This window comes from Nycticebus coucang, chromosome 11, assembly GCF_027406575.1.
Source record: "Nycticebus coucang isolate mNycCou1 chromosome 11, mNycCou1.pri, whole genome shotgun sequence".
Lineage (NCBI taxonomy): Eukaryota > Metazoa > Chordata > Mammalia > Primates > Lorisidae > Nycticebus > Nycticebus coucang.
Window position 1 is genome coordinate 108586011 of NC_069790.1, and position 12195 is coordinate 108598205.

Here is a 12195-nt window from a genome sequence, read left to right on the forward strand (position 1 = left end):
CTGACACTCAGCACTGTTCTGCACGTACGTCCGCATGCGTGTGGCCATCTGTGAGCCCCTGCGACCGCACAGTGAGCTGCACGGCTGCATAAGGGAACTCGCCTCAGAGAGGGGTCACTATCAAAGTTTCCTCATGTTACACCAAAGTGCCACAAACTGGGTAGCTTAAAACAACAGAAATGTATTCGCTGACAGTCTTGGAGGCTAGAAGTCAGAAAGCAAGGTGTCAGCAAGGTCAGCAGAGCCTGTCCCAGGCCGCTTTCCCAGCTCCCTCCTCCACCCCATTCAGATGAGGGAGCATACAGTCAGGCCACATGGCTTGGATGTGTAAGGCAAAGTGTAAGTTGTAGGTGTGTCCTCACACCGGAAGGGTGCCACACACCCGCACGTTGTTCCCACTGGGAAGAAGTCACTGGACCCCCACCCACCCCTTCCCCCTTCTTGGATTCAACTGAGTTTTCTCTTATATGAGCAGATTATTGTTAATCTACAGCTTTCATCGAGCACATGTGATGCCCACCTTGCCATTCTTGTGATACTGTACTAAGGAGAGTGTTCTCCAAATCCACCCAAGTTATCACAAAGACACCAAATCTCCATCTTTTTTCTGGCTGAATAGTATTCCATGGTCTACATATACCACAGTTTATTAATCCATTCATATGTCAAAGGGCCCTGTGGTGGTTTCCACATCTTTGCAACTGTAATCTGTGCTGCTATAAACGTTTGAGTGCAGATGTCCTTAAGGCAAAATGACCTTTTTTTCCATTGGGTAGATACCTGGTAACAGGATTGTAGGATCAAGTGGAAAGCCCACTTTACTCCTTTGAGGACCCTGCATACTACTTCCCGTAAAGGCAGCACCAATGAGAGGCAGCAATCCTTGGCACTCCATGGCCTGTAGCTTCACCCCTCCAATTTCTGCCTCCATTGTCACCCAGCCCTTTTCCCTGCATGTGTATCTGAATGTCCTCTCCTCTTTCATATTAGATTAGAGCCCACACCACCTTATGATCCATCCTAATTGGAGCAGGGCACCCATATGCCGGAGGTGGAGGGTTCAAACCCGGCCCTGGCCAAAAACTGCAAAAAAAAGTAAAACGTCATAAATGACTCTAATGCTCTCCACCCAGAAATAAAAATCCCTGAGGTCAGTCTTAGTAATAATATTTTAAATTAGGAAACTGAGACAAAGGAGAGGTAAAAATGACATGCCTCAAGTTCACTCAGTCCAGAAATGGAATAGCAGGTATTCAAAGCCAGACCAGTCCCACACAAAGTCCATCTCCTTCCTCCTGCCCAGACTGCCCGTCTCTGCCCCGCTCGGGCCCGTGGGACCGCGGTGGATGTGTACACATCCAGACACAGAGGAGAGTTTCTTTCAAATGTAAAAGCAGACTTTGCCCCATCAGTGGAGGGCTGAGTGCCTTCAAGGACAAATGTCTGACCAAACATCTTTACAAACTCTACCACAAAGCATGAGAACGGCTTCTATCCAGGCGCACCCACCGAACAGGGAGTCTGTCAATCGGTGTCAGCTGTCACTCCATGCTGTCTGCAGTTTCCTGGGGCTGGGTACTCAGCCCAGCCCACACGCACTGGCAGAATAAATGAATGAAGGAGTGTACATCAAAATAAATGTCACTATGAGAGCGGCTCTCACTGGAATTTTACCTCATATTTTTCCCTTGTAATCCAACTGGGAAACAGCAATCTTTCTACTCCCCATTTTGTTACTTTTGCATCCTGTCCTACTGTCTAGACCAGAAAAGAAGTTACTTATTTGGGAACTGCCACTAAATTGGGAACACATTTATTAAATACATATAAAGAGGTATTCTACAATATTAAATGCTGCCACCAGAGAAACATAGAAGAGGAAAGATTTTAAACAGCAAGTGGTTCAGTTGCAAAGCTTTGGAACTAACCCTCCTACAGCAGTCCTAGGATCCTTTGAAGTCACTGCTCAGCTTTCAATACCCTCTGCTGTCGGCCCCCAAATACCGATTCATATGGCAGCTGAACAGTGTTGGTTTTAAATAAAAGCTCGAAAAGTTGGGGTGAGCATCTCAGATTCCCTAATGCAGTTCTGGTTTTCCCCTAATATTACAGCAGCATTCTTAACATTAGCCACATTCACCTCCAAAACTGGACTCCGTAACCCTGTTGGCATTCACACCATGAGTTGCAGGTTTCTGTTGGGAATCTGTGGACACACAAAGCCTTCCCCCTCCATCCTTATTTCCGTTCTTCCCTGACATGTGCCCTTTGGTGTGCTCACATGTCTGTCTCACGAGGGTCCCCTTCCGACCTCCACACAGCTGGCTCATGCCTCTGAGACTGCACATGCTCCCGCCCAGCCTGTAATGTTCTGACTTATGCAGATCTTACTCACCTTTCAAGACTGAGCTCAAATCCCATTTCCATGAAGCTGCCTCGTCTGCTTCAACCCACACTGATTCCTGCCCTTTCTTAACTTCTACTGGTGACACTCGCCTTCCTGACATAGGAAGGAATGACAAGCCCATCTTTGGAGATGAGGCACTCGTCCCCCAAGCATGCTGCCTGCACCTTGTTTGGGAGCCTGCAGGTAGGACTGGGCTACCGTGATGTAGTCTCAACCCCAACAGGTGAGCTTTCCTCAAAGGGGGTTCATTAAAAGAAATAAAAATATAACACATAATCTACAGAGTGTCCCCAAAAGGTACCATACACAAAACAATGGGAAATTGCAGTAAAATGTTACCTTTATTTATAAAATACTCATTACAAAATTTTACAAAATAGTCTCTACGTGTTGGCCTCTTCTTTGCAAAATTTGGTAATGAATATTTTGTAAATAAAGGTACACTGTGCTACAATTTCCCATTTTCCCTACAGACGGCGACTTTGGGGGACAGACTGCACTTATTATATATGCTTTTTCCCACAAAACCGTTGCTCTATTCTAAGAAAGCTGCAAACAGAACATAAAACATTTAAGCGGGAGGCTCCCCTGGAGGCTTCTGTATCTTACGACCTCTTAGACAACGTGGGTGTCTATCTCCACCAGCATCTCAAAAGATGGCCACTTGTGTCACCCCAAACACACAGCCTTTGATTCCATCTCTCCACCCAGTTGGTCCCCTTGCTTCACAACTCAAGTTTTTAAAGTTCTTTCTCGTCACACTGTATTTCTCAAAGTTAGGTTTGTAAACCATCTGTACCAGAATTATTTGAGGTGCTTGTTAAAGTCACACATTCCCAAGTCCAGCTCCGGGCACACTGAATCAGTACTTGCACCAAGGAGGAAAACGGTCATTTGCATTGTTGACACGTTTCCTAGGTAATTATTCTGTATCGGTGGATTATATACTTAGAACTTAACTATCTAGACCCAGAGTCAGTGGATTCTAGATAATTTAATTCTGCCTCCTTAACAACAGATAGCAAGTCACTTCTCTTTTCTTCGTGGCAACTCTTCAAATACTGGAAGACATTTCTCTACCTTCCCTCTTTAATACTCAGCTAGAATCCATGTTACTTAACTTTTCTTTCTGTCAAGGTTCCATCTCCTGAGCCAACTTGGGCACTCTCCCCTGGATCCTTCGCTCTTAGCCAGTGTCTCTCCTAGAATGTAATGCCCAGTGATGACACACACCTCACAACGTGGGAGATAAAACCGGGAGAATATTTTAATGCTTCTTCTACGCACTGCCAATTTTGTGAAACATATCAATTTACACTCCTGCCAGATGTTAATGCAATCCATTTCAGGCTAAACCAATCAGCAGCAGCATCATTTTATATATCTTTGCTAATTTAGTGCCACACAATGTTGACTTCTCAAGGTTGTTTTAATTTGGGTATATATATATATATATATATATATATATATATATATAGATATAGATATAATTTTATTTCTATTTTTATTTTTTTTGGCCGGGGCTGGGTTTGAACCCGCCACCTCTGGCATATGGGGCCGGCACCTTACTCCTTTGAGCCACAGGCACCGCCCATCTTTTTATATTTTTATACACATATGTATTTATTAGCAAATTTTTGTGAATTTTCTGTTCTTGTTCTTTTGGGGGGACTGTTCCCTTTAATCAACTACATCTTTGCTGTGCCAAGGAAGAACTTTCTGTGTATTGTCACATCAAATTCTCAAAATAGCATTTCCCCCACTTTATAGGTGAAAAAACTGAGCTTTAAGGAACCTACAGCAATTATTTTTTCAGCTTTCTTACTGACTTGTTTCTTATTTAATCAGCATTCTTCTGGAAGTGAGTTCTTCAATTTCTATACACTTTGTAAAATGAGTTAATAGGACCAAGCACCTGGGATGGAATGATGAGGAAGCTTCAGAAGGACACTGGGAATTTTCTCAATTCTGTTTCCTCCTACTTCTACCTAAAATTTCCTTTGTTCCTCTTGTTGTTTTTCATGACTTAGAGGTAATAGCCACCATGTAACAATCATTTATAGGATAACAATGTTATTGATGATACAAAGTTTAAGGAGGATGCAGTTGTTCATATATTTTTCAAGGGAGGTAATATTCATCTATGCCAAAAAAAGTCACAAAAAGAATCAAAAAGAGCAATTTGGAGATAAAGTATAACTGTAACAAATTATAATCCATCAGTTGGCAGCAGAATCAGTAGAAATTATTCAAAACTATATATGCAAGGAAGATTAGCTTTCTTTTTTATTTCATTTTACATTATCTGATATCCCAAGACCAGTGTTTATGGAATTAACTAAGACCCTAATGCTAATTCATTATTTATAGCACTTTAGTCCAAACAGCTGAGCTTCTCGTGGATTTGGTTAATTTAATCATATGCTGTGCAATTATACTTGAATTAAAAATATAAATGCATAAAGCTGAAATCCTGATATTTAAATCAATTGAATTTACAACAAGATTAGAAGAAATGCAAATGATTAATACAGATCTGAGTTAGAAGCAAATTAAAAATAACTTAAGCCTAGTCTTTGAAGGTAGGCAAAGTCCAGAGGTTGTGACTTCTCAATGTCACATAGAAAATGCTAACACTGAGATTCAATGCCAGCTTTCCTGACCTCAAATCCAGAGCCGGCTCATCTGGGCCTTTCCCTCTGGTACCCAAATAAATCCTGTTTTTCCCCAAACTCTTGAATATTTCCCCCAAAAATCTCCTGTAAACTAGTGATCAAAACAGCTGAAGTGATGTAAAAGGTCTTGGTTCTGAGACTTTTCAAATTCAGGCAGCCTTATAAAGGTCCTTGGGGAATAATATATATAGGATGCCAAAAAAATGCAGATACTTTTTTTTTTTTTTTTTGCAGTTTTGGCCAGGGCCAGGTTTGAACCCACCACCCCCAGTATACAGGCCCAGTGCCCTACTCCTTGCGCCACAGGCGCCACCCCACACACATTGTAATACTCAATATATACCAATAACAAAAGATGAATATAAGTCACGTTTGAGTGCCTCTGGTAATTGCAGAAGTCAAATGTGACTTGGATATTACAAATTTAATACAGTTTTTTCCTTTCTTAAAATGTGTCTACATTTTTTTTTTGCATTCTCTATGTATGTTCTATAAGCTTTGATGAAAATGCAATTTCTTCCCTATTAATTATTAACAGAAATATCCTCATTTGCAATGTCAAGGACCCATACTTTGCCCCAAATATTTCTTTCACATAATAAACAAACATAACAAAAAATAAAAATGTATTATGTTAATTTGCACCCATTTTCCCCAATAAGAAGTAACACATCCTTTCTTGTGTTTTTACTGTTCTGTTTTCCACTACTCTTTTTCTGCATCAATAATTATAACCTACACAAAAATGTTCAGCTCACCTTCTCAACACTAAAGTTCTAGTTTGTCCTCACTACACAGCCTGGCAACCATGCTTTCTCCATAGACCACAAAGAGAATTTTAACCTTTAAACAGATTGTTCTCAACAGACACAAAAACCAAATTTCGAAAAGGCAAAGGATACACCAACAATTGACCCGTTGATTGTATCATTTCTAGAATTGTACTTTGCAGAATTTAGTCGGTATTATTTGCTAGTGTACATGCAACCCCAGCACAGATCTTTCCACCCTGTTTCCATTTCACTCCTCAGCAAGGCCACTGCAGTCACTCCCCCACAAACAGATAACCCTTCCCAAGAGTCCCTTCCTCCACAAACAGTCCTCTGCCCCAGCTGGCACCCACTCCGTCAGCAGACATGCTCTCTCGCACAGTTACCCTCTTCTCCACATGCAAACAAAAGTCTACCCTGCCTGGGCATCTCTAGGCTGCAAAACCAAATCCTACAACCACCAAAATGGACAACCCAAGAGCCATATCAATGTCGGAAACTCTCTGTCAACCACAAACATCCAGGAAGTTTTCCACCTCAGAAGGACAGGTTCCTTCAAACCGTTCCTTGGAAATTCAGGCATGGTGACCCCGCAGCCTTCAGACACAGAGGTCTTCCCCCAGAAGGATGGAGCTGCCACTGGCGGCCACACTCACTGCAAATCTGACTTGGCAGTTCTCCTCTCCCAGGTAGCAGAGGTCTCCTGAGACGTTGGTCTCCAGCCACAGGTGTTCTCCATTCACAGCATTCTCCTGCAAGGAAGAGACCAACCTCACTTCAGTGTTCTTTTCAGGGATAAAGGGAGGAGTTTTCAGATTTGGATTTGAGATACAAGACAATTAGGAAATTCAAGGAGTTTAAATTGTTCTCATTTTACCCCTCGAAGTTCTGCTGGAGATGATTCCACCAAAACTGCAAACAGGAAAAGGTTTGGAAAAACTTTGAGTTATAACTAAAGGAGACATTGGGTTTACATCTGCTTTATTCATGAGTATGGTTATTTTTGACACATCTATTCAACAAATAAGAAAAAAAAAAAAACCTCTAAGCATTTTGAAATAAGGCCTCATTCATCCAGACCCAACACTGCAAATTCCTTGACAATTGAAACCAAAATGCTATTAAAATTTTGCCTTTATTTAATGGATTGGCTAAGAAGAGAGATGGTAGCAGAACACTACTGTGAGTAAAGGCTAGTTGAAAACACATTTACATCAGTAATGGGTAAATTAAACCTCTAAGGGCAGGAGCTTCTTCAAACTTAGTTCAAGTCCCTGGGTGCTCAAAGCATAATAAATTTCTACCAATTTGGATATCTTTTGAATTCAGGAAGGCCTTCACCCTATTAATTCTCTTTTTTTCAAACTAAATAATTTTATTGCTTCTAAAAATACATCTGATGGTGAGAAGGGCTGCTAGGATGTCTGACATAATGAATAATCTTATTGTTCAGAAATGTGTGGTATTTCCCTGTGGGGGGGCCACTGATTTTTAATAGTATGATGAATATGATTCCACATGCCTTCTTATGGTACACTACCTTAGAAATGATGGATTTATATATTAATTGTATATTTTGTTCATTTGCTTAAAAAGGGCTTTGAGCTATTAGGGAAAGCATTGTGCTGGATTACCATGATAAAACAAGACTGAGTCTACAGGTCTTATGCAAAAATTGTTCTTGTTTTTAATCTTATTCTTCCGATGCACATGGCATGTATTTGCTTTTCTTGTGGCGGGGGCAGGGAGGATGTTATGGACTTAACCATGTCCCCTCAAAATTCATATACTGAAGCCCTAATCCTAAGTGTGATAGTATTCAGTAATTAGTTCATGAGGGTGGAGTCCTCTTAATGGGATTACTGTCCCATGAGATGGTGCATGCTCTCTTTCTCTCTCTCTCCTTCCCGTCTCTCTCTCCTTCTTGCCCTCTCCCCCAACTTTCTTTCTCAAATGCATGCACTGAGGAAGAGCCATGTGGGTACACAGAAAGAAAGTGGCTATTTGCAAGTGAGGAAGAGGAACCTAACCAGGGATGGAATCTGCTGGCACCTTGACCTTGGACTTCCCCGCCTCCAGAACTGTGAGAAATAAAGTCTGCTATTTAAGCCACCCAGTCTGTGGTATTTTGTTATCGCAGCATGAACAGACTAATACAGGGATGACTGTGATAAGACACTTTGTAGAATAACCAAGTAATTTAGAAATCCATTTTATACTTGAACCCCTTTTATTTCAATCCACTCCAGAAGTATCCACAAAACAACAGCCTCTGAATCACAAAGCTTAGTAGAGGGAAGCAAAGGGGTGTCCAAAAATGTACACACATTTTAGAAAAGGAAAAACAGGATTAAAATTGTAATACTCAAGTCACATTTGACTTCTGAAATTACAAGAAAAACAAAACACAATATACAAGATAACAAACATTATCGGTGTATATTAAATATTACAATTTCAATACAGATTTTCCCTTTCTTAAGATGTGAATACATTTTTTGGCACCCTCTGTATATACCAAATGAATTTGGGTATGGAAAAAAAATAGCTGGAAAACAACACCAAATATTGCCCATCTTTTAAAATAAATGTATTTCTTCCGGTTCAAATAGAACTCATTTTCCTTTCAGGGCCAAAAGACTCATAATTTTCAGGCAAGAATAACTAAAGGTTATATTGTAACATGTGAGATATAGATGCTTCAAGATCCAAAAAAGGGAAAGCCAAGTAAGTCCTGGAACGGCAGAAGTGAAGCAGGAAGGGACAGGAGAAAGGACGAGGAATGCAGGTGTCAAGGGCTCAGGGGCAACGTGCGGTGAGATCCTGAGGGAAGATTGTGCCATAAACGTGCCCAAGAGCCTCAAAATTATTCCTAAAAAGGAAAGCAACCCTGACGAGGATCACCACTCTCCGCACCAAAGGGTATCCATCTTTTCACCAAAGCCTGCTTTTCTCTACTGGTAATTTTTCTCTATAGCAAGTCACATCGAATTTTTTCACAGAGCTCAACAGGAAAATGCCCCACAGTCAATCTTTTAGGATAGCAATAGAGGAAAGAGAAGAATAATTATGACCCCAAAAGTTTTCAGATAGTGACTAATGATAATCGCATTAAAAATAAAATAGAAAGGTACTTCTTTGCAACATATGCTGAAGAAATTAATCCATACAATCTAGAGTATTCTACAATGGGGAAATTTTCATGCAACATTAACTTACATTTATATAAAATAATCCCCTTCATTTTATTGTTCTTTGATATATTCAGCAAACATTTATTCCATGTCACAAGTGCCAGGCACTGGGGTACTGTGGTAATCCATGGAATAAAACCTCCCAGAGAAGATGGAGACTAAACACATAATAACAGCAGCAAATAATACAGAAATCTAGCCATAGCCAAAGTCCCACCAACTACGTTAGAATGTGAAGTGTAAAATGTTGCAAAGCATGAAAGATCAAAAAACACTGATAAATCCCTGAGCTCTCAGCTCCAAGAAAGAAATCTCCAAGCATGCAGAATGCCTTGCTTGATAGGAGCATTTCTGTTTACCTGAGGACCTTGGTATCAACTTGACCTTCAGAGGGTCTAGAGTAGTGGTTCTCAACCTGTGGGTTGCGACCCACAGGAACTGTATTAAGGGGCCGCAGCATTAGGAAGTTTGAGAAACACTGGTCTAGAAGCTAAGGTCAACCACACAGACAGTCAATCATGTCTACATGACCAATCCCCAATTAAAACTCTGCATGCCAAGGTTCAGATGAGCTTCCTGCTTGGCAGTATGCACTGTGTGGGAGAAGTCAGCCAGCTATCCATGCCTCTGTTGGGACAGGACTGTGAGACCATATGTGAGGATAACAGCTTTTAGTGAGCTCTGTGAGTGCTTCTAATGAATTTTATGTAGTGCTGGGGGTTCCTTAAACTTGTAATTGCTGTCAGAAGTGAGAGCAGTCTCAGGGACTCTTGAATTCTGCATGAGGGTATCTAGCCTGGGTGGCATTAGCACAAGAATGGAGTACACAAATGAACTATTTTGATTTCTTTCCTACATTTATCATGAATCCTTCTCTAGCTCTATGCTAATAAACATGAACTGTGTAATGTTATATATATAAGAAGTTAATAATAGTTAGTAAACTTTTCATTATTCTTACAGTGGTTACTCTGTGGTTTTCCTTCTTTCCCCTGAATGTTGGCATTATGCAAATTTCTCTCCTTGGTCTTTGTGGCCAAGACTGCTAGGCATTTATCAAAATAATTTTTCTCTTCTTCCTGATCACGCGGGAAGACCTTATTTCCCAGCCTTCCTAACAATTAGGTGTGGCCATGTGACCAAGTTCTGGCCAATGGAGCACAAGCAGAAGTTCCAGGCTTGGACCATTATATCCTCCACATACATTCTTCCATGTTCATTTACCTTGTTGACTGATTAGATGTCAGACTTTGGGAAAATTTTGGAAGCTCCTGGTGAGGTATCAGAGCAACCTTCAGTGTGCATCTCTGAGTACATGGAATAGAGCCTGACTCCTCATCCAAGCCCCTGGAATAATCCTGGTCTATTACATGGGTGAGAAACAACTTCCACGTTGAGGCTTTTATTGACTGTGCCCTGTTTACCCCAACAAATGCAGGCCTCTTCCCTTTGCTCTTGTTTTATCTTGTTTTTCTTTAATTATCTGCATCAACCCCCATGTCACTAGTATCCACGTACTAATATATCTAATCTCTGAACCCTTACTTCTTCTCTCTGAACTCTAATTCTAATACCCTCTCTGACTTATTTCACATTGATACAAACTTAATTCCCCTAAAATAGAGCCATGATTTGCCTCCCCATTGCTCAGAATGCTTAAATTATTCCCCATTATTTATAAAATAAAATCCAAATTCAAAAAGGCACACTAGACCTTCCATGAGGAGGGCTAGTAAGTCTATTGTTCAACTTTCTCATTTACCTCCTTGGCCCTCTTCTTTAAATATATCCCACATTTCCTTCTTTTGGTGCCAATTCCACTATCCCCACCTGGGAATATCTTTCTCTCTTCTCTACATTTGCATCTTGAAATACAATCTCAAGTTGTACACAACTCAAGAGTGTCATCTATGCCCAACAGAAAAAATAACTGTCCCATTTCTAAATGAAGACAATATTTCTTCTGTACTTGTGAGTACTGAGACAATCTCTATAGATACACATATATTTACACAGATAGGTTTACATCGATAAATCTATTTGCCTAGGAGTAGAGATTCACCTCCATAGACATAAATACACATTTATAGATTTAGAAAGGATAACTTGCTCACATGCTACTGAAATCCTATTAATGGTTATAGGTAAAAATATAAAGGTGAGAGAAGTGTTAGAAACTGAATAATATTGATAAAGAATGCACTGTGTTATTATTCCAGAACAAATAGTCTACACAAAATGAAGATATTTGCTTATAAAAAAAAGTTTTGAAACAATCAGAATTATAAACATGTATCCTATGCAAATGTTCTTACAAAAATTGAAAAGGGAAAAAAGAAAACATGAATTATCTGCCCCTGAAAATCTTTAAGATAATACTAATACTAGGTAACAAATCATCTTAGGGCTGGTTGTGGTGGCTCACACCTATAATCCTAGCACTGTGGAAGGCCAAGGTGGGTGGATTGCTTGAGCTCAAGAGTTCAAAACCAGCCTGAGTAAGAAAGAAATCCTATTTCTGTTAAAACTAGAAAAATTAGCTGGCATTGTGGCAGGTACCTGTAGTCCCAGCTACTCAGGAGGTTGAGGCAAGAGGATTGCTCAAGCGCAGGAGTTTGAGGTTGCTGTGCACTAGGACACCATGACATGGGCAACAGAGTGAGACTCCATCTCAAATAAAGAGAAAAAATTATCTTGGATAGTTTAAATTTATACTATACAATATGTATGTGGCCTCAGAGGATGTGGTACATGGTTCGCACTCTATGAAATGTGTTGCCAAGGTAAAATTCACAGATTTTGAAGATTTAGCATGAAAAAAGAACATAAATCATAGCACTAATAATTTTTATACTGATTACTGAAATGATTGCACTTTGTATACATTTGCTTAAATGAAAGAGGGCATGCAAATTAATTTTACCTATTTCTTTTCAGATTTTAAAACATGGCTACTAAAATTTTATAATTATTTTAAAGCTCATATCCATTTCTATTGGCAGTGTTAGTACAAATAATCACTTGCCTGAGGCAGAAGACTAGATCTAGACACCTCTCATAGACCGTGAAGTTACATGATTGGAAGATTTCACCCAGCAGGCAATGTGATTTAATGCAAAATTCTCCTAATTTTGGAAAATAAAAGAACA

At 40.1% G+C, this 12195-nt stretch overlaps 1 protein-coding gene across 4 annotated transcripts in view; it reads right to left on the reverse strand.

Moving 5' to 3' along the window:
- The window catches only part of DGKI (diacylglycerol kinase iota), a 438324-nt gene that overhangs the window by 277011 nt on the left and 149118 nt on the right, over positions 1-12195 (reverse strand). For all 4 annotated transcript variants that reach the window (XM_053553914.1, XM_053553913.1, XM_053553912.1 and 1 more), the window contains exon 3: positions 6509-6604. In XM_053553914.1, coding sequence (XP_053409889.1) covers positions 6509-6604 — 96 coding nt within the window. The remainder of the gene's footprint in view (positions 1-6508; positions 6605-12195) is intronic.